Genomic DNA, 27,579 nt, shown 5'->3' on the forward strand with positions numbered 1-27,579 from the left:
CTAAGATAGCTTTTTTCGAAATACTCGGTTTATTAATTTCGATTTCTCAGCAATCCAAAATGTTGTACTAATATTCGGTTATGTAAACTACAGTGTTTCCAACAATTGGTCGTTCTACCAAAAGTCAGAAAATCAATGATATCAACTTAGAAAATCAATCTCAGTAAATAACATTTAGTCAACCGAAATTCGGTGATTCATCGAGGTAGCCATTTTGCTTTAGTGTAAAACTAAGCGATGTAAACAAGTGCATGTGTTCATATGTGAGATTAGTTGCAAATAAAATTTGAATCCGAATATAGCGATATGTTTCGAAATATTAACAAAAATAAACTTGTCACCCGCCTAGTTGTTGTTCGCCCCGCTGATTGAGCAAATTTTACACACAGTTCATGTGAGCATGTATATCTGTTATCTTTGGTATTATGTTTTACAGAATTTTCTTCATATGATATATTGTTTCTGTTTATTCCATTTACAAGCTTATCAGTACCACCGCCAACATAATGAAGAAATCATTAAATCTATGATTTGAGTTTTAATTGGAATGTTTATTTTATATTTAAAACACAGATAACAGATATACAGGCTCACATATGAACTGTGTGTAAAATTTGCTCAATCAGCGGGGCGAACACTTGCAGATGTCACCATGATCGACCCGAGGTGCCACCACTATTTAGGTGCCTCTTTCACATGAGACACAACTTTGGGTGCAACATTCACTTCTCGCTAGATTTTTGTTTTGCTGTTGGTTAAAATGACAAGTTTTTTTTTGTTTTATTCCGATCGAGTTCTCGTGTGATTTATGCGACATGGAAATAAAATTGTCTTTAAATCTTAGGGAAATCGTGTGATAAGTGTTAAAATTGTTGTAGTTGGAATATTTCTACAACAGGCAGGAGGATTCTGTTATTGTTCCGGAACGTAGTGGAACGTTTTGAAAGATCGCGGCGAACAGTCGGGTATGTGGCAATAGTGTTTCCAACGTATAGCAAATTTGAAATTTACACAGGATTTTGAAAAATTTTGTTCGAGCCTGTATATCTGTGTTTAAAATTTCATTTTAATTGCTTAAATTTTTGGCAAAAACTCGCATGCATCAACACCGAGAACTTCGGTAATTTCTTTCCAAAAGCGACGAAGATCTCGGTAGACTATCTCAAAATCGAATATCTCGGTAAATGCAAATTACTTTTCAAATAAATAGTACCGAGAATCTCAGTTGTTTTAATGTTTGCTGTGATGACTACCGAGCTGTTCAAATCTTGGCGAAATTTTGCCGAGATTCGGGAAAAAAGTGTGTGCACACAAAATTTCTCTTTGGCGTTTAGTAATAATTTTAAACGGTTACTTTACTGATTAATGAACACATCGGCAAAAATGCGTTCATTAATCATCGGCATCGGCATGTGGAATGATAATCCAGACACTATAATTATGAAAAATTGGTGTTCAGTGCAACTCTACGATAATCAGTTCACCTTCACTTAACTGACTATCGAAGATTCAAGTAGTTAAAAGTCACTAAAAATTATATAAACTTCTGTAGAAATCATTTGTTGTGCACCGGATTCAACCAGAATTCGTTACACGCAAAAAAACGCTGATTATTATAAGAGGATCGTTGGTAAATTTAGGATTGTTTGTTCTTTTTTGCAGAGAGTATAAACTCTCATTTAAAAAGCTCGAAAACTCTTACTGAAAAAGAGATAGTTCCTTTCCAATTGAAAGGTTAACTTTTTCAATTTACAGCGCATCATTGTAAAATGAATGCATCAAGTCTCAAAGTCTTGGCATTACATTCCTTTCGTGGAATTTGGCCTTTCTGTTTCAACAGACTTCGCAGCCGATTCTTAGTGTATAGAATCATTGCATGGCTAGTACTATGGATCCTACTGAAGAATCCTTCCAGGTCGGGGCACGAACATACGACAACTGGCTTGTAAGACCAGCGTCCTATGCATTGAACCGCCAACCCGGGACGAAAATGCATGACCATATTAATATTAGAGCTTTTTGCTGTTCATGCAAATGAAACATCATTTTGTATTAACAGCTAACTTTTGTTATATGAAAATCGATAATATAATTAAGAGAAAATGATGTCTACTGATACAATAGCCCTACTCATTCAGAAAAGCCTTACTGTCATTAGTAAGGCTGAATGCTGCTGGCTTCAGATAATTTATAATCTCATTGCTTTCAATCAAATACAATCACGTGATTTGTATTTGTTTCAATGACGTTCAAATGTCAAAAAAAAATGGCCATAATTTTTCTTCCTATTAACAAATTCTGGCAGCAATTTAATATCAATTTACAAATTCTGGCTGTAATTTAATATCAATTTAATTCTTATACACTTATATCAATAAATCGAGGACCAACTGTTGATGGCCGGAAGAAAACCAAACCATGTCTGATAATATAGTCTGAAAATAGAATTCTTTGATTCCATTAAAATGATCGAAGTTGAATTCACTTTCTTCCAACCCAAGTGGATCATCACTATTGTACAACACTGTATCGAAAATACGTATTGATAAAAATTCGCTCAAAATGCACCATGTAAAAAAACAAAACAAAGCCTTTGAAAACAAAATGCAATAAAAATACACAAAAGAAACAAATGCACAGAAAAAGTGCGCTTAGTGGATAATTAATAAATCCATGCCCAACAAATGAGACCATACAAAAGGTTTGAAAAAATGCTTCAATCTGTACACCGTAACAACACCCATGGCCGCAGAGAGGGAAGGGGGAAAGGGTCTTCCCCTCGGAGCTCGATTTTTTCAGGGGGCCCGGAAATTCAAAGATTCAAAATTGTTTTTTCATTCTTCATTACAAAACAAAATAACAAAAACCATGATCAACATCCTTTGGCCGATAATACAATTTTGACCTTTCTGTATAGAAAGGTTGTAAAATTACTGGAAAAACATCTTTTGATCAAAACTTCGAGAATCTCAATTGTATATACCATTCAACTTAGCTAGACGAAATCAGTTAATGTCCCTAGCTTACTTGTTTGGGATTTGAGTCGGCATTCAGTATAATTTCTAAAAATCATCCTAATCAGATGCAAAAACCGACTCCGACACGGATCGGTTCGGACGACCAGAAAAATCAATTGAGTTTTCTTATTGATTTTTAGTTTATTTGCAAATAAAAAATTTCGTATTTCGGATATACAGAACTGGTAACTAACTCTTTTTCATATAGCCACAGTTTCCTCGAAGATAGCTGGTTCGATTTCGATGAACTTAGGCTCGCTTGAAGGTTGCAAGGGGATCAATGAAATATCTAAATAGTTTAAACTGAACTGAACTTTAAAGGTATCTACCAAAACCAACTTAAAGAAGGTTTAATTGATTTGAAATTAATACACAACTGTAATATAATTGTTCGATTTGTATAGCTTTCAATATCTTGAATTAGCCATCAAAAGAGTACCATCAAAAGAGTACTGACAGAACTACATGGAATCAGAATATTTGAAAACTTGGCTTGTGCATATACAAATTGGAATGAAAGTTGCTACATCGCTATATCACTACATCAAATATGAATGATTCGTGAAATTTGTAAGATTTTGATTTGTTTTAAAAAATCAAACATTTGAAGAACTAAGAACATAAAAATTACACTGAATAATTTGATAATACCAGAGTAAACATAAGCAGATGAACGACAGTTGTTAGTTTGAACGAAATAGTTGCTGTTAGTGTCAGTCCAAATGAGTAGACGACATATTCAATTCAATAAAATGCATAAGAAATTGCCAGCATGTCAGTTGATTTTTTTAGTTGTTGCCGTCAACTCCGATGTAGATTAATTGATGATGATGAATTTTCTTGAAACATTCAAAGACTGTTTAGATCGAAAAGGTTCAAGAACATGTTCCCATAGATAAAAATTGTTTAACACAATTACCATAGAAATTTAGTAACATTTAACCAAATGCATCTCCAATGACATGATTCAGGTACGCAATCAATGTGTGTTTTTTTAGATGTCAGGACAGCATTCCTGGAGGGCCACAAGTAACCAACATGTGCTTAACTTCCTCTGGGTTAACATTCTTGCCGTCACATAGTTTTTCCAAAAACGTTTGAAACTCATCGAAATCCAGCGTAGATTTGCTGTAAAATAAATAATAGAATGAACATAAAATCAACAAGTGATGACAGATTGCAAATGTACTGCGTACCAACCTCCCATGTAATATGCTGAAACCTACCTGAACGTGAAAAATGTTACCCCTGTTTCGGTGAGGGTGAACAAATGATCCTTTCCTATCAGTTGTGCTTGTTGCATCCACGCATCGCTTTGTGACAGCAGTATCCGTTGACCATCACCTTGAAATGAGTTCAGCGCCGGTCGATACTTAGCGTATGAAGTAAACATGGCCTCGAGTGTTGGCAGTTCCGGGGTAGTTTTGGTGATTTTTTCCATACTTTATTCGATAATTTTTAGTAACTCATAATTTTGAAAATACTCAGCCTTGCGTTCCTTAACTGTTGACTACCTGATAACAGTCGCTTCCGTTTCCATGGTATACAGACTACCATACCCCGATAGAACGATGGATCGATGTTTTAACGAAATGATAATTGCAATGTTGACATGCAAGGGGAACAAGTCTGGATGGTGGTTCATTCCAACAATCTCACCGATGCCAAGTCTAAATAAATAACGAAGTTACTCTGTTTGTTTAGTCATAGAATATTTTTTTACTTTAGGAGATCGAATATGGTGTTTCTTTCAACGTTTTTGAAAACGTAGTGTGAGATTTTATATCTTTCACACATCTGGTAATTTGAATGCTTTGTAGGGTAACGCCAAATACAAATTTGTATTTGGTAACGCTACTTATGATCTTCTTAGTTACATCATTCATATCATGTATTGAAACCATTGATTAGAATAAGACACACCATTTCTGTTCGGAACATTGCGTTTATAGATAAGATAAAAATTGGTGTACTCGTTTCGAATTTTTGCATGACTGTAACATGAAATTTCGTAAGATTTTTATTGATATTGCTTCCACAAACTAACAGACTGGACACTCTAATTGGATTCTTTAATCATTTTCACGGTCATTTCAAATATTCCTTTAGTTGGGACAGTACTCGCATATGTCATGATGGCGTCACGTTACCCTATCAAAAACATCTAGACTGTTTATTTTTTTCATAAGATTTTTTATCGTGACGTCAAAAATGAACATGCATTCATCATTGACAGTTCAGCGGTACTGTTTACAAACAAGCCTAAGCAAAAATCGAAGAACACGTCTTAAACAATCATTTCAACACTTTGCAACTAGTCACTTTTATTTAATAAATCTCTAAAACAAACCGTATCCAATCGTGCACAAATGTTTTAAAACTCTATTTAGGCGATATGAACCGTAAATGGTCTCATCCAATTTGTCAACAGACAAACAAAAAAATCTCTGTTTACAAATAGTACTGCTGAACTGTCAAAATGTGTTCATCCGATTGAGGTTAGCAGTGACGGTAAAAAAGGTATTGATAGCTGAAGGTATTTTATTCAGTCGAATTTTTTGTCAAATAATATGAATAACATTGCATCTGCTCCTTCCAAGTGAGATTTCTAATGCATTGAATTTATAAATACGTGTTAAAAGGATGAATAAGACTGTGATTAAACTTAAGCCTTTTCTTGTTTTGGAGAATAAAAAGGTTTCTTTTAAATAAATTTCAACGGTTATATATAACAGTATATGCATTTTTTTTATCGTTTATTTATACCCGGCTTTAACCAAGTTGCGGTCGTTCGCCGGGTTAGTATATCCATTTTCATTTAATTTTTTTTCATGAAATTAAATAAATTTCTCACTGGTTTGCTTGCTTGTTACGGGTGACCTGAGCCAAATTGGCAAAATCCAAACTAGTTTTTTGCAATGTTCTTTTTTCTATAGTTTATATTTCTTGTATATTATGTTTTGTTATGAATGATCTTCAATTTCCAATAATATCCCAATGGTCAATACTGTTGCAAAGTCATTTGTAACACAACTTTGTAATTTATCCACTGGAGAGAAAAACTTGGCTTAAAATGAATACAACTGATAAGTTTGTACAGACATCCTAGTACCTAGTACAAACTTTTTCAAAAAAATTGTGTAAAGCATACAAGTAAAAATCCGTTAAAAATCACCGTTGCGCACGACTCTGCACGCATGGGATAAGGGATTACTGGACTGCTCAAATCGCCTCTACAGCAGAATTGCTATATGATGATTGCTTTTTAAAACAACCGTTAATTTTCTTACACAAATTGAAACCTTTACTTGAATGTCTGTTCTCTATGCAATCAATTTAGTTGTATCCTCGGTTACATCATCAAACAAATATTATACATAAAATAAACCGTTTTTTCCTGACTTTATTACACAAAAGTAAAGCAGGAATGTTTCAATGTTATAACAACCAATAAATATAGCAAAAAACATAAGTTCGATCCCGGATTGGCGGTTCAATGCATAGGGCACTGGTCTAACAAACCAGTTGTCGTATGTTCGATCCTCGACCTGGAAGGATCCATAGTGTCAGTAGGATCGTAGCACCAGTCATGCAATGGTTCTATACACTCTGAATCGGCTGCGAAGTCTGTTGAAACAGAAGGTCAAATTCCACTACAGGAATGTAATACCAAGGCTTTGTCTATAAGTTCGACCGAAAATTAATATGAATTGTTGTGACTCTTACTTTGACTCAAATCAAATATAAATCGATGCTATTATTGGATGATAAAATTTGTTCCAATCAATCTTGTTCTAGCTGTAAAAACACATAAAACATGTTTAAAAAATTCATCAACGTCGTCATACTGACTTTTTGATTACTTTGAAGATTGAATTAAGATTAAAAAATATTCATGATATAAAAGAGTGTAACATGGTATTACCGAACGTTGAACCGGAAATGACAGTTCAACTTACGACGCTAAGAATTTTTGCTGCGTTAGATTCTCCTGCGAATTGAAGGTTAGTGTTGCAGCGACGATACTTCTTTCGAAGTCCTCAATGAGAGAGTTGCTTCAAATAAACCATAAATAAGGATAGTAAAATATTTAATCGTTTTATTTTGTAACTGTGCAACACTCTCATCGATTATTAATCAAACCAAATACAAATAGTAGTAAAATCTTTCATTTAAGACTAAATTTGTGAAAATTCACATAGCCATCTGAGATAATGAAGAGAGTTCTGTTTTTGAGCTTTCGATCACACGGTACTTCTGGAACCGGGTACAGGGAATTGGTATAGATGAAATCGGTTCGCAACTAACACAATCTAAAAATTGGAATAATTTTCAGTCAAATTTAAAAGCTTTTTTTTTTTTTCTAGTTTTTGCATTATCGCTCGAAATAATGAGTTGCAATTTCCCTGTATTTTCGGAAGCGGAAGTCGGATCCGGACACAATACTACACCTACGTATGGGAACATGATACTTTTTATTTGAAGTTAAGTATGTGAAAATCGAAGCGATCAATGACCAGACATATCTAAAAACAATGTATTTGTAGGTCATCAACTAAAAAAACCTGTTCAATTAAAAAATAAAACGGCTAGTTGAAATTATTTTGTTCGTTTTTCCGGTGTCAAAACACATACAAAAACACGTTCTTGAAAATGAAATTTTTCTACTTACCGTTTGTAAATCTGGAACCGGAAGTCGTATCCGTACGAAATTCGACAGAATTCTATGGGATTATAAGACCTTTTGTTTGAGCCTAAGCTTGTGAAAATTGGCTGAGCGGTCTTTGAGAAAATCGAGGGCCTTTTTAAAATATTCATTACTCCGGAACCAGAGGTCGGGTCCAATCAGTAACAGGCTGCGGGGCTATAGGGCCTTTAAATTAAATCTTAGTTGAAGAAAATCGGTTAAGCGGTCTCTGAGAAATATCAAGTCCGCTTTTCTAAAATTCTTTTGTACATTTCACCCCGTTGCTTCCAATCCGGAAGTTCGATCCGTATAAAATTCAATAGCAGGCTATAGGACCAGGAGACCGTTTATTTAAATCTAACTTTGTGAAAATCGATCCAGCCAACTCCGAGAAAATCGAACACTCATTTTTTTACATACACACACAGAGAGAGAGACCTTTCGCGTACTCGACGAACTGAGTCGAATGGTATATGACACTCGACATATCGAACCTCGTTTCAAAAATCGGTTTCCACGGTGATTGCATAGCCATTCTATATGAGAAAGGCAATTATTTTATCTTGCGTCTGATGGTAAAATTGTAACTTATAAGGTCATCATTTGACAGAAAGGCCAGAAATTCCTCTTCAAAGTGGATGTTGTCAGATGGCTTATGAAGCGTTAACAGAAAAATCGTGTAATTTCATTCTGAAATAATGCTGTCATCATTTCGCACCTTTACTGTCTCACTATCTTGGATGAAGGCCATTTTGGAAACGAACGAAAGTGGAAACTCGAGAAACGTCAATACTGCTGTCAACGAATCTAATTGGTTGTGTGTGTGCGAATTATTATCCTTGCAGCGGATTTTTTATTCTGCAACCAGAGTTTCTTCAAATTTAGCGTTATAATAAGGCGTATTATAAATTTTTTGTCGAATTACGATTGTTTCCGAAGTGGTGCAAAATAATCCTGTAATTTTCGTTTAGCTCGTCTTGTTTTCTTTTCGATATTGTAGTTTTTGTTCCCCTTGAAACGGGCTAAGCAGCCGCGAATTTTTAGGTGCGTGTTATTTTTGCTGCTTCGTGAGCTGGTTTCTATTGTTTTTATTTGCGCTGTTGTCCCTATCGGTCATCGCTTTGTTTCCTTTCGGTAGTTGTTTTTTCCGCTAGTTCGACGCTATTTAGTTCAATTCGCGAATCAGGTTTTGACCTTTGACTGCAAGCAATTCAATACCTTGTTTTGCTGTTTTTTTGTGCTGATCCTAACAAAAAGGAAATCCACCTACGGACGACAGAAGTGCTTTGCGGAGATAATTCGATGTGAACAGTTGAGAACCGGACAATATTGTGTAACTGATACAACCAGCGAAGATGTTTAGTGGTAAGTTCCGTTTATGATATTCGCGTCTGCAGTTTTCTTTCTATTTCTAGGGAGTGTCTTCCCGCAGACAGCCGAAAGATCCAGGGAACATTGAATCAAATTCTTGACATAATGCTATTGGAATGGCCTAGATTTGGCGTGCCGTGGAAACCTCAAATGATAAGTACGAAACCGATCGAATAGGAATAGAGCCATCGTAAGTCAGTCTTTGGGTCGTTTTTTGCGTCTTTTGACTCTTACTTGCACTGCTCACTCTGTGTGCGTTCGCTACACTTATTGATGTGAAATTATAAGTCAAAATTGTGTTATGTATATAAGTGGAAGCTATACGTAGCAATCAGTGATAAGAACAAATCTCATGTATCGGTTCTTTTCGATAAATTTTTTAAATAGCCGCAATGGAAAGGGAAAACTCTATGAGTTCGGGTCTTGTGGGTACATTTATTTAAGTAATTTTCTATTCACGACAAATACTTTCTCATGTTCAATAGTATCTCGAGGTCTCCTTTATATCTCAGAAAGACTGAATAGATTTTGAATCCTTAATTTTTCTTAACATAACTTTTACCATTTGTTCAGTAATAAAATCGAGTACTTCTGAAATATTCATGCAACCTTATTGTTCGATCATTTTAAAAGGAATTTTACCTCGTTTTAGTCTTATTCGCCAATTTATGGCTCAAATGTCTGAATAACACTCCAACAGTGCCTCGGAAAGCCAAAGTCATTTTGTCTGTCGAAATTTTATGATATTTACAATTTAAAGCTTCAGGCAAAAATACATAAATTTGCCCCAACTGAACTGATTTTATCCCACCTGAATATTCGGCCAAAAACGAAAATATGCTATTCTATCAATCAAGATAAAATTTGACAATGAATAGAAAGCTATCATTTGTGATAAGATACAAAATTTAGCAAATGTGTGCAAAGTTAGGAAAGCTTAACGCAATGTAGGGAGCATGAATGAGATAAAGACTATAAGTGAACAGCGACGCTAAGAATTTTTTGCAATCCTTTAGGGTGGCAAAACGGATGCAGTAATTTGATCACAAGTGTGGTTTTTACATCTCTCTATCTACTGATGAATACCACATCGAAAGAACGATTTGTTTTTTAAGGCGATCTAGTCGTGAAGCAATTTTTCTACATCGTCATAATTACTGAAGTGCTGCCCAGCAAGAGCGTGAGGTATCGATAAAAACAAATGATAGTCGGAAGGGGCCAAGTCTGGAAAGTGTGGCGAGTGGCACGAAAGTTTCCATCTGAGTTCCGGAATAATGGTTTTGAACGCTTTCGTTATATCTGTGGACGTTTTCGTGCTGGAATTTCATTTGCTGTCAGTAACGATTAGTATTTATAGTTTTTTTTTTTTTGGTTTTAAAAGCTTGCTGTTTACCATTCTGCTCATGAGGAACCCACTTTCTAACCCATGACGCGTAGACGATCAGAAATGACTTAGCGACTAACTTTTAATCTCTCAGTCATTTGTTTTGAGTTTTGGTATTGTATCAGTGGAATTTGGTAGCACTTTTTTTCAAAAGAAAATCATTAATCAGCAAATGCGCTTTACTTGGCAAGAATTTTGACACGGTCACCTCACTAAATGTATTTGACACTAACTTGCAAATCTCAAAACAACAATGATTTTATGGTACGCGATGTTACCGAAAAAAATGATGCAATAGGTTCGAAATGAACGATTGAGAAACGCGTTCCTTTCCGAACAAGTTTTTAAATTGTTGATTTTATCCTAAGTGTTTGATTGTAAAGTAGTAAAAGAGCTTGTCTATTCTGTACCTCAATTCTGCTAGTTAATTAATAACAATCAGACAAAATCAGATGCGCTTTCTATATCAAATCACTAATTCATCACATTTCTATCAGTATAGTGTTTTGACAACTCAGTTGGACTGTTTGCATTCTTGTGCTCAAGTTTTTTATCGTGATGACACAAATTTTGACAGTTAAGTAGGGCTGTTTACATGATATTTGCCCTACGATGAACCAATTGCCAAAACATTGAGGTTAGATTTGACGATAAACAACCCAATGACACTTGGTTCAGCGTAAAGCGGTCCATACACCTTCAGTTTTCCGGACAGTTCAAATGAACCTTGGACGAAATAAAAAACTGAACGATTATCTGAAGTGAGGAGTGTATGGCGTCAGGTCAGTTTTACGTTTTGTCTTCATGTCAGTGTCATAAATTTTGTTTCATGGAGGCACATTATTCTGATTAAAAGAAAACTGACGGACTGAACGATTAACTGAAGAATTGTCAGTTAATCGGATGAAACTGAGCTCAAGAGGTTCAGTAAAAAAAACCCGGACGTTTGTCTCTTCAATCACTTCGATTCAGTCATGACGTCACACACGAAAAACTGTCCGGAAAACTGACCCTGTATGGGCCGCTTAAGACAAAGTGCATGTAAACAGTCCTACTGAACAGTCAAGAATGAACCCAAGTTCATTTGTTAAACGTTTTACACAAAGTTAAGTTTCACACGGCATAACCTCATAAATAATTATCAGGATAACGTCGTTTGACATCTACCGGTAGTTTATTTACAGGTTCATTCCGATTTGAATACCAATAAACCACTGATAGCTGTCACACATGAACTGTATTCATCACGAGTTCTTCCTGACGTCATCTCGTAAAACCTGATGTTTTAAACGAACATGACATAACCTAACAAAATGAGCAGCATGAACATCTTTTAACTATTAGGTTTTTTACTGTCACTGCTAACGTTAATCAGTGCTGCCAACTATACCGAGTTATCGGTATTTATACCTTATTAGGTGTTCTACCGTCACTGCTAACCTCAATCGGATGAACACATTTTGACAGTTCAGCAGTACTGTTTGTAAACAGAATTTTGTTTGTTTGTTTGTTGACAGATTGAATCAAACCATTTACGGTCCATATCGCCTAAATAAAGTTTTAAAACATTTGTTCACTATTGAGTACGGTTGGTTTTTGAGATTTATTAAATAAAAGTGACTAGTTGCAAAGTGTAAAGATGATTGTTTAAGATGTGTTCTTCGATTTTTGTTTAAGCTTGTTTGTAAACAGTACCGCTGAACTATCAAGGATGAATGCTTGTTCATTTGTGTCGTCACGATAAAAAATCTAATACAGGAATACAGCAGGCCCGTGCGCAGGAATCATCCATGGGGGGGGGTTTCAAGGGGAGAGGTGGGTGTCCTAAAGGCGAAAAGGCGCCTCATCCACTATATTGACAATGTAAAACGAATTTTGACAGGCTCGTGCGCAGAAATCATTAAAGGGGGGGGGGGTCAATTTTGTCGAACATTTTTTAGCGAAAACGATAAAAGAAATAGTTCCCCTGCATGTGAGTATTGGGCTTTACTCTAGAGAAAAGATGCGCGTTATTGAGAGCGGTGGTAGTCGGTACTTCGGACACGCACTATACAAATGCGTAACATCGATGACTGCATTTCCAGTAACACTTGACAGAAAGTGGGAAAGGCGCCAAAATTTGAAAAAGAAAGTTGCGTCATCCACAATATTGAAACAGTAAAAAAAATTCTGAAAACGTAGTATGAATTGTCAAGTTATTTGCGCTTTAATATAATAAGTACTCCATTGTTCATGAAACTTAATTTAAAAAAAAATTCTTCATGGGGGGGGTTAAAACCCCCAAAACCCCCCCCTGCGCACGGGCCTGGAATACAGATATGCTCTCCTAATTTCTTAAATTCTCTCTCTCTCCCCCCCCCCTCTCCCTCTCTCTCTCTCTCTCTCTCTCTCGATAATTCAATCTTCGTACAGATAATTATCAATTTTCCGTTTTTTGGGTTAACCGGTATACGTTGCCGTTTTTTTTTGTATATTTGAAACACGAGTAAAATACTGCTGGTTCTGCCAGTTTTTCTTGTTATAAAATTCAGATTTAAATTTTGTAACTGGCCATCGGCCATCGTAGACCAGTTGTAAATTTGACAGAAGAACTGGTCGAATAAATAAAACTAGAACGGCTTAATGGGGATACGTTTGTTTCAGTTTCTGCTTTGTTATAGATCTTCTAGCTGCTGAATTTGCTCTTAGGGCATGTTCCGGAGTGTTCTAGATGCATAATTTATGCCAGTTACAAAATTTATATCTGGATTTTATAGCAAGAAAAACTGGCAGCCCCAGCAGCGTTTTACTCCACCTATCTGACACCGGCATGTGAGCACCAGCCATTTGAAAGTATACCGATTACGTTGAGCCCCTCGCGTTTCGAGCCCCAAACACTGCGATGTTTTGATACTCATCGCGACTCTCAAATTGTAAAAATTATCTCCACTTGATGTCCCAAAACACTGTCTGCTGTATTTTAGGTAAACCGACAAGTTATTGGGAGAGAGTCGACAAAAAATTCACTAATTTTCGTGCACTAAACAAGGTAAACGCGTATCTTCTTCTTCTTCTTCCTTTCTGGTTGGCGTCACCTCACTTGAGATGACGCCGAATTGATGGCACAGCAACTAAGGCTATATTGCCAGTTAATTTTCGTTTATAGTCCAGTGGACTTTCTTTTCACTTGACTACAAGCGAAAATCTCGCTGTGTGGCTGCGTCGAATCGTCAAAGTACGGCTGAAAATCCTTTCTTTCTTGCGAAATACTCGAATTTTCCCCGGACTAACACGATGCAACGTGCTCACCCGTTGAGAGTTTCACCGGAAGTGGTAAACGCGTATAACAAATGTATTACTGTTTGATTGTTTACGTTGCAATCAGCTGATTTTGAAGTTTCGATTTTGATCTCTTCAAGATGGCGTCGTGACAGGGGGCCGTTTTACTCGTGTTTCAAATATACAAAAAATAGAACGGCATCATACTGCCCATACTTGCATATCAGTCCCATATGGAAAATCGACATTTCGAGAAAAAGACGATCAAAATTTTATTTTCGAATTTTTTTATTTATTGTGCATTAGGTAGCTAAATCATAGTATTAGTACATGAAATATCGGTAATACACCTTTGCTATTCCAATATTGCAACAAATTAAATTATTGAAATTTGCACTGAATGGGACTGATATGCGGGTACTTTGCATATGAGACAGACATGGGTTGAATTTTTTTTCACATTTTACTGAACAAATCCTCAACTTTTATTACAATTTCTGAGTGTATATTGAGGATAGATTTCATTACTCAAGCTAACTCAAAATTGGCGAAAATCGATATGGGACTGATATGCGAGTATGGGTAGCATAGACCAGTTTTAAATTTGACAGAAGAACTGGTCGAATGAATAAAACTAGAACGGCTTGCTGGGAATACGTTTGTTCCAGCTTCTGTTCTATTATAGATCTTCCATATAGAACTTCTATCTGCAGAATTTGCTCTTAGCATTGAAAATAGTGCCTCAATAAACAAAAAAGAATGTAAGCAAAGTGAAGGTGCCATCTGCGTGTGCATTTAGGACCTATTTTAATGTTAAAAAAAACATTTCGTGAATTTGCATCTTTTTTCGTGCAAAACAGGATATTGAATATAAAGTTGCTTATATTTATATCGTTCAATATATTTAAGAAGAGAATAATAAATAATTTAATAATACACACTTGAATTTTTTAGCTGAGTCTCGGCAAAAAAATGCCGAGATTCGCACAGCCGAGTAATCAGCAATCATCTCGGCAAAAATGAAATAACTAAGCGTCTCGGCACCCTGAAATTTGACAAACGTCAAATATTGCCGAAATCGTCAGCATAAGATTTACTGTTTGCTCAGTGAAACGTTCACTGAATATTCGGCAATCCAATAAAACAAAAAAATGAAAAAAATAAATTACCGAATCATCAGTAATTAAAAATCTAGTCAATTAATTTTGTTTGTAATTTCTCTACATTATAAACACGCTATTCAGGATCAAAAATTCATTTTATTAACACTTAAAGGAGGCTTACAAATTTGTTGTCAGTAGTGCTTAAAGCCTCTACCTGAAAACATGTAGCATAAAAAAGCGGCGTTTCTAGATGCGACTACCTTGAGTCGAGCTGGAAATATGAAATATGTTCAATATTTAATGATGCATATACGATATTGTTCAAAAAATAAACTTACTTTGATCTATTGAATTATTCCATGCATTGGATTATTTTTTCGCATATCCCCCAAAGTTTTGTCTCGAGGACGCTTTGAGCCCCGTGTTGGGTGTTTTCCCTTATAATCGCGAGTGCTCTGATAAAGTCGCTTTTTATAAAGCGAAACATGTCACTATATTTATTCAATATTTTTACTTGCAAGTTTTTCCACGCTTCTTCGAAGATTATTCATTTTTTCACTCGAACGCGGCAATAAATGACAGCTGTCGTGCTGAATCTCGGCAACAGCTAGCACATATTCCGAAACCTCGGCAAACGTCTCTGCTGATGTCGGCATATCTGTTGTTTACTGATAAATTCAGCAAGCAATTATGCCAAATTCCGGCAAAGTGAAACATTTTACCGAAATATCAGTGAATACATTTAACGAAGTTCAGGAACATGCGTATTGATTACTGAGCAATCAGCAAATTTACGTGTTGCTGATCAGTTTCGGCATTTTATTATGCCGAGCTCAAGAAATGGTTTTAAGTGTGTACCCTCTTATTCTTTGAAAAATCAATGTATTCGAATTTAGATTAACGTCAATGGTCGATTTATCTGACGTCATCTAATGTGAAAGCATTTACAATTTCCAATTAATTTTATTCGAAAATGCAGTCGTCAAACTTATAAAAAGTATTTCTTACATTAACACATATCCTGAAATGAATATTCATGTTTTTATCGTGTTGTTTAAATAACATCTTTGTTTGATTCAAAAGATTCCACGTGAAATCTAAAGTATAAAGATAAGAACATTATCTGTACAGAGATTACAAACAGTGAGTTTACCTCACAGCACATTCCTCAGGGTACGTCCAGTTCTTATAGTTTACGACTCACGCCTCGACTAAATCTATCCAAGCGCTGTGCGGACCAAAACGGTACTAATAAGCTTCGCCGGTTGCTGTCTTGAATTGTTGAATTTTCGAGAAGCCAACCGAGAACTGTACGGAACGGTTTATGTCTTGACTAATATATTTCTCTTTTTATTTCTCCCTTTTCAGCCGGCGATTCGTTCGGATATCTGTTCAAGAAGAATGATCCGATTCACTCGCTCAACAATTTTGCAACGTCTACGCAAACAATTGATAGGTAAGTAACAATGAAAAACTTATTAGTGCAGCCGGTAGTTTGGGCAGGGTTTTTTTCTGTTTATTTCTACTAAATCTTTTATATGCACTCTTACCAGCCGCTACCTAATTTTGGATCAAAACCTACCCAAAATCAACTGAAGTGCATCTCCCCAATTTTAGGTAACGATGCCCTTAAAATTTAGGTAAATGTTATGCCATAGCACAGCACGCTACCCATTTTATACGATCAAGTCAAAATTTGAGTAGATAACGACCTAAATTTGGGTAGCTTATAGAATTGTTCTCAAAAAATAGGTAAAACTGATTTTCAGTGTGGGCTTATAGATTTAGAGCCAGCTCGAATAAATATTGGGAGCATTCTCTCAGATCTGAATGAAATTTTCTCACTATGTAGACTTTGTCACAAAAAAAAACACTGCATGCTTTGTTGATTACGAAATTGATCAACAATGTCATTTGAAAAGGGACAAACTTACTATCGGAAATTGACGAATCCTTCAAAAAAGTCTTGTAATTGAGGTTTCTATGCCCGGCGACCCTAGTGAAAAATGGGTGGCCAATACGTTTCCTGGTGAAAACAAAACCATACGTAAGAGCGATTCACACGTGGCATCAGGCAACTATTACCGGTATGGAACGGTTCCGGAACAACAACATGAGTTGTAAGCACTTCTTATGGAGGCACAGAACGTCACGGAAGTTCACGGAACATTTTGACGTCCAGTATGTGAGTAATATATGGCTAAAAAAATTATTAAAATAATCTTGACGTCGACCGAAGTTGATTAATCGTCTGAATCGTGTTTTATGCTGGCGTTTCCTGATGAAAACAAATCAATCTCATTGGCTTTGTGGTTGCAAGTGAACTGTCAGAAAGCCTAATGAGTTAAATTTTCGAGTTAAAATGCTGGAAAAAATTCCAAATCGAGTCCTACACTGAAAACAATAGATATCAAAAATTGAAATTGATTCACAAAAAAAAAAACACAAATTTTGATGAAATTTTGTCCCATAAATAGACAACTAGCGATAGAGTATTCTGTGCAATCTCATCACAAATTGAGTCTCGCTGGATGCTTAAATGATTATGACTTTCAGTTTAGTTTGATTTTACATAAAAAACACTATAAAAAATTCTATGAAGACAAGCAATAGTTTTTGTTAGAAAAATTTATTTTTCTCAAAAGTGCCCGTTTTGTAATTACGTCTATAGTAAAGAAAGACGTAGTCATATGTCAGCAATGATCATCAGCTATTTAAGACACTATAAACATTTCCTCGTTTCAGAATTTTATGAGGATTTTCCTTGTAGTTTGGTAAGGTTTTTTTTTCAAATTCGTGCCAAGCCTAAACCTTGTAGCGCGTTACATTTGAACAGAAATAATGTCTGCTTTTTTCGGAATGATTGGTTATTGGGAGTCAGGTAGTTTCTCTTTCTGAAGTGTAAGTTACAGAAATTATTACCCAAATTCAATTGATGAGATCAATTTAGGAGTAGAATAGCGACAACTAGGAATCCAATCAACATCTCTTGAGTTAATTTTTGTTGTCCTAATAAAAGGTGTTTTAAGGAGGTTTGTCTTTTCAATAGGGATTACTCTATTGTCTAAAATTTGTTTTGACAGTGTAAAGTGACGTTTCTACTCAGAATTGTTCGGCAAATCTTCATGAATAGGTTAAATCCAGAACAACGCTTCCAAATCGTGGGAATTTATTTTCAAAATCAGTGGTTCAGTTAAAACTGTTTATAGCGCAAAATTCTCTTCAGTGATGAGGCGCATTTTTGGTTGATCAACGTCAACAACGCGATATCAACAAGGAAAATTCCCGTGTTTGGGGCAAAGATAATCCACTCACCGTTCAAGAATTACCAATGCATCCCGATAAATGTATCGTTTAATTCTTTAAAAACGAGGAAGAACGACGTGTTACCGTAAATGGAAATCGATACAGAACTATTTCCAATTAGTTTTTGCTCCATCGATACAGAGCCATTATGCGGTGCCACTTGTCATACTGTGGCCGAAACAATCAACTTATTGAAAGCACATTTCGACGACAACATTATTTCGAGAAATGGACCAGTGAATTGGCCTCCGCGTTCGTGTGATTTGACACCACTCGATTTTTTTTGTGGGAATACGTCAAGTCATTGGTTTATGTGGATAAACCAACAACGATTGATGCATTGGAAACCAATATTCAACGTGTCATTGTTGAGATACGCCCTCAATGCTTGAAAAAGTGGTCGAAAATTGGACCTCCTGAAAGAGCATTGTGAAAAATAGTCGTGGCGGCCATATGCCCAAAGTCATATTTAAATGTTAAATGCCAAGAAATTATCTACCAAATGAAAAAATGTTTGGCTAAAGCTTGCTTCATTTAGAATTGGAACAAACTTTTGCTCATATTGTGCCGCTCCAGGTGGACGGATTTGGAAGTTCTTGGCGCCCACGTGTTGGGAATTTTGTCAGCTTCACGTATGATTTTTTACATTCCGCAAATCGACTGTACTTTGTAAACAATCAACATGGAAGCCGAAAGAAGGGAAAAAATGTGCACAGTTATTTGAGAAATCCATTGTGATCTGCATCTAGGCTAGCTAAATAGCTGAAATTGCCCAGTAATACCGTATGGCGCTTTATCAAACGGTATAAGAAAACATTGACGACGATTCAGAAGCCTGAAGCCAATCGTCGGAGTGGAACTGTCGACCGAAAACTGCGTGGTAAGATTTTGAAGACGATTAAGAGGAATACTAATCTGTCGGACCGTGATTTGGCCAGAAAATTCGGTGCTGCCCATAGTACCGTGAGGAGAACTCGACTCCGGGAAGGAATCAAGTCGTATCGAGCTAGCAAACAGCCAAATCGGACCATAAAACAGAATAGTGTGGTCAAAATTCGTGCTCGGAAACTATATGACCAGGTGCTGACCAAGTTCGACGGGTGTCTTCTGATGGACAATGAAACCTATGTCAAGGCTGACTTCGGGCAAATCCCAGCTTGAAAATTTTACTTGGCAACGGCTCGGAGGGATGTTCCTGCCAAATTTAAATTTGTTTTTGGCGACAAATTTGAAAGAAAATTTTTGATTTGGCAGGGCATTTGCAGCTGTGGCAAAAAAAACGAAAGTTTTCGTTACAAATAAGACAATGACATCGGAACTATACTAAAAAGAGTGTCTCCAAAAACGATTTGCCATTCATTCGATCCCACTACTATCCCGTAATGTTTTGGCCAAATTTGGTGAGCTGTCATTACAGCAACCTGGTAGAATAAGATAGCTAAAACGATGAACAGGTTACAGGAAAAATTCAAGAATTCCTTCGAAACCGTGACGAATAATTTTATCCGTATTTTTTCTTAAAAGTATGAAGAAAACGCTACATTGTATAAATAAAGATCTTGAATTCAATAATAAATAACTGAAATACAGGCAATTGTCTTTGTTCCAATTCTATCTGAAGCAAGTTTTATTTCATAATTTGGCATGTGTTTTATTTAATTTTTACATCAGTAAGCTATTAAAAAAACACCCTGTCTGTCTTAAGTTAGCGACCTAAAATTTGTTTCCAAATATGGTAACTCGATTTGGAAATCAATTTTATTATTTTCAAATTATCGTTACTACTGAATTAAGTAGCACATCGAACAGATTTGATCTATTGATTCAAACTTATTCGATTGTTATTTTAAATGCACACCATCATCATCGTCCATAAACCCGACGATGATTGCCTACCGCAAATTTCTGACCATGGGCTGCAAAACTGGCCGCGCGACGCCTGTCGTCTGTTCGTCGTGTTCTCGAGTGCAGCAGCAGCAGAAGCAGCAGCAGGGATCGACTGAGCGGAAACAAGCTGTGGTGCGATGATCGGAGTTTGATCCACCACAACTATATTAAAATTAGCGCAGTCTAGACGATCGCGAATTTTTCACATGTACTGTTGGCCAATCTATTTTCGTTTGGTTCCGATATGGTTGGACCGTGGATCGGTCGGCTCATCCTAAGACGGTCGATTCGCAGACTCGGTGCGATGCGGTGCGGTGCGAAGTGATGGAATCCTCTACTTTACTGTCTTGTCTGGCGATCAACTAATTTGTGGGAAAGCAAACACCAACTCGAAATGAAAGAAAATGGTCAGGTAAAATCACTAGGAAGGATACGTCAGTTTCGTTTGGTGTATTCGTTGGAAAGGATTTTGTTTGAATCGAATTAATGGCGTGAAATCAGCTGGTTTGAATTAAACCGTCTAATTGCAAAAGTAACTCAGTTTGAACTGCTGCGCACTGATGAATCGAAAATGGATCGTGAAGGAAAATGAATATGATATCAAACAACTTTATATTTAAAATTTTCTAAAGTAATTGTAAACATATTTCCATACGTATGGAAATAGATCGAAATGTTCTAAATACCACCATTCGGAAAAAAAATTCTGTCTGGGTCTGGGTTCCTTTGCATCTCATGAAGGGTACAATTTGGACAAGATTTGGATTTTTCTAGCGCACTACGTCCAAGAACACTTGCCGCTGACAAGCTTCTTGAAATCAACATGATCTGGGTCGGTGGTTGAACAATTAGTACTAAAATATTCACACAGAGGTGTACTGCTGTTTTACGCATAACTGTCTCATATATTTTTTGTTTCAGATTGTATAGATTCTTCTGTTATTTATACATGAAGATTGAACGTTGAACAAATTTGTTGATTTTTGGTTCAAGGCACCTTCCATGCTGGGTGCTTTCCCAAGTAGCAAACATTGTTCTAGCATTGTATTTCTTCACTCTTCTCGCAACGATTGTGCGATTGAAAAAGCGCAGTTTTCTTGTATGATGTGCAACAAGTTACTTGTTTGATATGTTTCATATCAGTAATATTTGTTAAGCAGAAACCATAAATGAAACTGCTCAAATGAATTTATTGTAGAAGCAGTTAAATCTACCGATGTAGAACTTAATCCTTTTAAGTTTTTGATTTGATTTCAGAAGCAGTAATATGAATGATTTTCACATTTGTTACAATAACATTTAAAATCATTTGTCAAACTTATCTAACATGAATAACCGTTCTGTAGCTATTGTGAAACATGCCAATTTTAACGTGTTTTAATTTCTACTTGGGTTGGGTCACAACTATCATAATTGAATTTAAAATTATTTCAATTGATAAAACTTTGAATAATACTGTTCCGTGAAGAAAAAAATAAAAATATTAAGGTGTTGTTTGCTTATATTTTCACTAGAAGTTTTATCGTAATCGTGATTTAATTCAAGTAAAAACAAAATTTTGAAGCGTCATTAGTTTCTACTTAGCGTTGTTTACTGATTTTCTAGATGTTGAGGACTTACGTTTTTGTTTCAGTTCTTTCGGTACAAGCTTTTCATACCCAAAACATTAACCAAAATGTGCTGAGCCTATCCATAAGAGATGCCAAGATTCTCTGACATCTCTCAAATGCTACGACAACTTTCAAGCACAATTTCCTTCACTTTTTCGACGTTTTCGTCGTTAATAGAGGTGGACGGATGAGCAGCATAAGGCAAATTTTCTACAATCTCACCACCCTCACTGAATGCTTTATGCCACCTTAATACTTGCGTTCTAGATAGAGTAGACTCCTCAAAACACTTCTGCAATATTCTGCAGCTGAACTTCCATTTGAAAAACAAAATTTCAGGCAAACTCGTTGTTCAATTTTTTTCCATAGTAAAAATGGCCAGATAAATGTTTCGTGTCGTAAACAAACAGCTGCCAAACACACACTAATTGACATATCCCGCTAGAACTTAACAGGAACGTCAAAGAAATTCAAAGAATGAAATCTATAAAATCATACTCGCTGATACTCAAGTTCATTATTCTCTGCCAAACTGAAGATTTTTCATTAATAATTCAAAGTCTGCGAATATATTTCCTTCTTCATAATGTATGAAAAAATATTCGATCCACCTAAAAGTTTTTAATTTTTTATTTTATCGAATTTTTTTATAAATTAACTTGTGTATTTTTTTTTTCTATTTCGCCATTTGTTTGGAGATTTAACTAATGTGGACAACACTGTTGTTGCTCAGTTCTCAGGCCTTGGAATTTTTTTCTAAAGTTTAAGCGAATACTATACCTATTTTTTATATTTATAAAAAAAAAGAAAACTTAATTTAATAATAAAAAATATTGAAACCAAAAATTACACTGTAATTGCCATTTCTCTCCTGCCCATCCCTTCCATGGTTCATGGGCTTCACGGTATGGCATTCATTATTAGATATAATCAATTACAATTTAATATAAATATGTGTTATAGTTTGTAGCTTCTTTATTGAGTTCAATGAATGAGATATGTGGAACGACTCGAATAAGATGTTAATTGCATTGCGCTCCAACATCCGGGATTTGAGAGGCCGATAGGGATTAATTGAGCTCTGTTTTATGTCTTATTTTAATACTACCGGCCCTTATTACATGATGACAACAAATGAACAAAAAATCAAGTTCATCTTTGACGTTTATTGGTGGTTTGTGTACCATGGAATTCTGTGGAATAAGATGGAAACCATCTAAGTTCATCTAGTTTATTTTGTGAGGTTGTGTCGTTTTCGTGTGGAAACTGAGATGATCTGTGAGTGAAGTGTAAGAGGAAGTGCATGTAAGAATGGCAATAAAGGCCACCGTATCAGCTCAGGACTAACGATCGACCAATACAAGGTGAGATGAAAAAACTGCAACCAACTTCAGACTGCTGTCATTTCTAAACCGCTCGTCCCACAGCTGTCAGATTTATTCTAGTGACAGCTCATTATATTATTTACAAGCGCACAAAAGCATTTTGGTGGGAATTTTTCAGAAAAAAAGTTATTTGTGATGGAATTCAAGTGTGATAGTGTGATTGCTTTGCATTTGGCTGGAAAACCACAAGTGGCTATCGTTAGAGCCCTCCAGCATTTAAAAGTGAATAAATCTTTTGTGTCTCATACCATCGCTCGTTACCGTGATACTGGTAGCGTAGCCCGACGTCAAGGAAGTGGACGAAAAAAAAACAGCAACATCGGCAGAAATGGTTCGAAAAGTGAAGAAGCGAATTGAACGAAATCCGCGTCGCAGTGGCCGAAAAATGGCTCGTGAGCTGAACATATCGCAATATGCCATTCGGCAAATATTGAAAAATGAGCTTGGACTAAAGCCATTGAAGTTCCAAAAAGTGCAAGATCTTACTGATGCGCAAAAAAAAGTTAGACTCGAAAAAGCTAAAGAGTTGCTTCGCTTGGCCGAAAGTGGTGAACTGCCGAATTTGGTTTTCTCCGATGAGAAACCATTCGTTATCCAGCAGTTTGTAAACAAACAAAATGATCGTGTTTACTTGCCAGAGAGGTCAGCTGAAAATTTGCAACTTCGGTTGGCCACCAGAACTCAAAAGCCGGCCATGGTGATGGTGTGGGCCGCCATAACAGCCGATGGTCGCTCGCCGCTCGTATTCATCGACCGTGGGGTCAAAATAAATGCGCAAATCTATCGCGAAAATATTTTGGAGGGAGTTCTGAAGCCCTGGGCACGCAAACATTTCGGCCGCAGACCTTGGACATTCCAACAGGACTCAGCACCATCGCACTCAGCACGCGCCACCCAAGAATGGTTAAGAAATGAGGTTCCTCGCTTCATTTCCACCGCACAATGGCCACCAAAATCTCCGGATGCCAATCCGTTGGACTATTGTGCCTGGGGTATTTTGGAAAGCAAGGTTGGCACTAAAAAATACCAAAGTGTCGATCATCTCAAGCAAGCGCTTCGCCGAGAATGGGACAAAATACCGCAGAGCCACTTTCGGGCAGCGTGTGATGGTTTCATTGGCCGTTTGAAGGCCATAGTTCGTGCCAAAGGTGGCCAATTCGAACAAATCTAAACCGATTCTCAAATTTGATGTTATTTCCGACATTTTTTGCTTTCATTCAATAAAATTTAAAAAAAAATGAAAAAATTATGGCGTTTTACTTTGTTGCAGTTTTTTCATCTCACCTTGTAGTAGAGATAAAAGTGGATTAAGGGTATCCCCTTTATCTCACCTCCATTAGTCATCTCATATACGAATACCATTAGTTAGAGTGAGATCTGTTGTCTATGTTCGATAGATTGACTTCAAATGTAAAATGAAATTAGGAACATTTGATTTGAGTTTTCGTGTCGCTATAACAGCAGTTGAACAATTTTCGATCACTTTTTCTGCACTAATGCTTCAGCACAAAAAATAGTGACCAAGTGGGCATAATAGCCTAGAAACGTCTGTGTGTTGATTTAAAGTAGTAGCTCATAGAAGCAAATCTTATCAAGGGTCCAGTGTAGAACTGAAGCAAGGGACTGCTGCCACTGTAATTACTTACAAAAAAATATGTGAGATAACAAACAACTAATTAACTAACTATTCAAATAAGTTTATATTCGATTACACGTTGTGTAATTGAAAGCCTATAACAAACTAACATTTAATTGTAGAATTATTTCAATACGATTATAATACGAGCCAGCATTTTGATTCCAATTTTCTTGATGCCTGGAGCAAAGCAATTTTGATTCCAAGACTTGCATGGAATTATAATGCATCTCGTTTTTGCTAATGACATCACACACACTCATTTAAAATGAAGTGGATTCTCTTCAGTTGATTGGAAAATTGAGCTTATTCTGTGGAAGACTTAGAAAACTATAAAACTGGTTTTATTCCGTTTGTAAATTGAACTAGCATCGTAGCCAAAATAGTTTCTAATTCATTACCTTATGATAGAAATAGAACCGGAATTTTCGTTTTAAAATTCCCGCGCTTATCCAATCGGTAAACTTTTATTCTCTCAACGTTGGCAACACTTTTATACACATTCTGTCAAATTTTGACGCTTCAATGGTGGTCGTACAAGCTTGGATCATGATGAGATCCCTGGCCGCCAATCAACATCTGTTAATGAAGAAAACATTGAATCAGCGAAGCAAACCGTGTTGCAAAATCGTTCTGTACCGATTAGAGAGATTGCTGTATTGTTGGGCATCTCTTATGGCTCAGCCGAACACATTTTAACTGATGTTCTGGGTTTGAAACGCGTCGCTTCTCGGCTGGTGCCAAAAAAGCTGAATTTCATTCAAAAACAGCATCGTGTGTGCGTTGGTTGTGCCGCAGTTTTTGGCCAAAAACTCAACCAATATCATCAATCAAGCACCGTACTCTCCAGATATGGCCCCGTGTGACTTTTTCCTCTTCCCCAGACTCAAATTGCCATTGCGGGGAACGCGTTTTGAGACCATAGAGACCATAAAAGAGAATTCGTTGCGTGAACTAAAGGCCATACCTTCGGCGGCCTATAAAATTTGTATGGAAAATTGGATCAAGCGTTGGCATGCCTGTATTGCCGCAAGAGGAGAGTACTTTGAAGGCGATAATAAAGAAATTTATTAAAAATTGAAATTTTGCGTTTTTTAATAAAATTCCGGTTCTCTTTTGATCATAAGGTAAATGCTTTTTAATCACCAAAAGACAACGAACTCGGTTATGCCCATCTAAAAGCTAAGGTAGTGTGGCCAGCCCTCTACTGGGAAGCCATGTTACTGTAGTGAATATGTTTCTGCAAAGATCGAAACAATGAAGAAGAATTACCAACAAAAATTAGATATTGGCAACTACACATTTATTCAGTGTCACTTACCATACTTTGCCATAAATTATCGATCAGAATATCATAACTACGATAAAGAAATTAGGATTTTACTCGATCTAAAATGCTCGATTGTTTTCCAAAAATGCGTCTGAATGTAATCCTTGCTGCCTAAATGAGGTCATCGCATGGTTTTTCGAGATAAATGTGTAAGATCAGAGCAATGTGAGAATTTCAGAGCTATTTTCGAATAGATAAAAGTTTTTCAAAGGCCTGTATGTTTTTTGGTTTGGCAAATTTGTCAAATTTTACATCGAAAATTTCCTGAAACTTCCCATTGTGCATGGTTTTTGGACGGTGTTCTTCATATGGTCTACAAAAATTTTTGACTTGGGCTCTTCTCAAAAGTAAGGTTGAAGTTCAAATGGCAAACCGAAAATGAAAATTGTCTATTTTGTCCATAAACAATACTTATGCAAAATTCGAGGCAAATCGTAAGATACGAGTATTAAATTTTAAATAAATCGTGATTCCCGGTGGAACCAGTCCATGTATAGAAGATTAAAGCGGGTGTTGCACTTGAAATTTGCTCCCCGTTGCTTCCGGATAAGCGCTAAACCTATTGATTCCCTCGTAACCTGCTGCGATTCCCGGTGCTTCTTTTCGCGAAAATCGACTCCGTTCGGAATATAAGCGAGTCTTTGATTGGATTCGTTTCATTTTCTCCGGGCGCCGTAGTACCTATAAAAAAAGAGAACCCAACGACGAAGATGCATTCGCCAGGTTATCGGTCTTCGACGTCGTTGTTACTTGCTGGCGGCAGCGAACTGGTGTTTGATTAAACGGATTGATGTAATCGACTTCGCGAGAAAATCCGTAGGAATCGGATGCTGCCATGGCTGGCGGTGGAAACCCGCTCGAGTAAGGATGTGTGAAAGGAATTGATTTCGTTACTATATATTGAAGAAACAGGATGGTTGATTGAATCGAATATTGACGAGCAGATAAAATTATTTTGTGCACTTCGATGAGTTACATTCTCGAACGACAGCAATTTGTTAATTCTAATTGAGTTGTCTACATTTGTCATAAAGAAAGAGCACTGTAACGCTTGATGCCAACCTCTGAGACAGGATTCACGCAGAAAATAATATGGATTTGGATTTTCCGAGTCATTTTATGAGTTCTATTAGAAAAATGGAAATCAACCGAGGCGATCGCCAACGTGTACTTTTTCCTAGACATAAGAAGCCGACTTACTGCCATAATGGTTCCGTATGTCTTCGCAGTCGCGGCTGCCGGACGAAGGCGAGCGACGGGCACGAATGTATTTTCCACCGACATCACCAGCAGCAGACAGCAAGACGAACTGACAAAACCAGAACAGAAGGTTACCACACGGCGACCCATTCCGAGTGAGCACGTGAGTGGCCGGCAAACTGGTCTGTTCATGGTTTGCCAGTGCAAAGTTCATTAAATATAACGAATTAAATAAAAAAAAACTCATGTAAACCCCGCGTTACTCCCCCGCGCTTCATCCCCGTCGGACAAAGAAGCACTAAAATCATCTCAAATTACGTGCGTATAATGGGGAAATAACAAACATTACCGAAAGCAATAACAAGAAACTCATTTGAAATTATTATTAATTCCTTGATCCCCGCC

The 27,579-nt window shown here is 36.5% G+C and overlaps 2 protein-coding genes across 4 annotated transcripts in view; one reads left to right on the forward strand and one right to left on the reverse strand.

Annotated features, from left to right (window-relative positions):
• Positions 1–3,677: 3,677 nt before the first annotated feature.
• Positions 3,678–4,540, reverse strand: LOC131439175 (uncharacterized). Its single transcript, XM_058609889.1, has 2 exons — positions 4,244–4,540; positions 3,678–4,145 (listed from the first exon to the last, which is right to left on the reverse strand). The coding sequence occupies exons 1-2, from the start codon at positions 4,456–4,458 to the stop codon at positions 4,019–4,021; spliced, it is 342 nt and encodes a 113-aa protein (XP_058465872.1). The 5' UTR covers positions 4,459–4,540; the 3' UTR covers positions 3,678–4,018.
• Positions 4,541–8,514: 3,974 nt separating this feature from the next.
• The window catches only part of LOC131437705 (serine/threonine-protein phosphatase 4 regulatory subunit 1-like), a 474,879-nt gene continuing 455,814 nt past the window's right edge, over positions 8,515–27,579 (forward strand). Inside the window, exons 1-3 of one of the 3 annotated variants that reach the window (XM_058607223.1) lie at positions 8,534–8,660; positions 8,962–9,069; positions 16,189–16,276. In XM_058607223.1, coding sequence (XP_058463206.1) covers positions 9,060–9,069; positions 16,189–16,276 — 98 coding nt within the window. In that variant the 5' untranslated portion in view covers positions 8,534–8,660; positions 8,962–9,059. Of the gene's footprint in view, positions 9,070–16,188; positions 16,277–27,579 lie in introns of all 3 variants that reach the window. The other 2 variants (XM_058607224.1, XM_058607222.1) reach the window with 2 other exon arrangements.

The sequence above is a fragment of the Malaya genurostris genome, chromosome 3, assembly GCF_030247185.1.
Source record: "Malaya genurostris strain Urasoe2022 chromosome 3, Malgen_1.1, whole genome shotgun sequence".
Classification (NCBI taxonomy): Eukaryota; Metazoa; Arthropoda; class Insecta; order Diptera; family Culicidae; genus Malaya; species Malaya genurostris.

Excerpts from the sequence above, each read along its gene's own strand:
- LOC131439175 (XM_058609889.1), bottom strand. The coding sequence starts at position 4,458 with ATGGAAAAAATCACCAAAACTACCCCGGAACTGCCAACACTCGAGGCC. Across the intron at positions 4,146-4,243 it reads GTAACATTTTTCACGTTCAG|CAAATCTACGCTGGATTTCG; the intron begins GTAGGTTTCAGC and ends TTTATTTTACAG.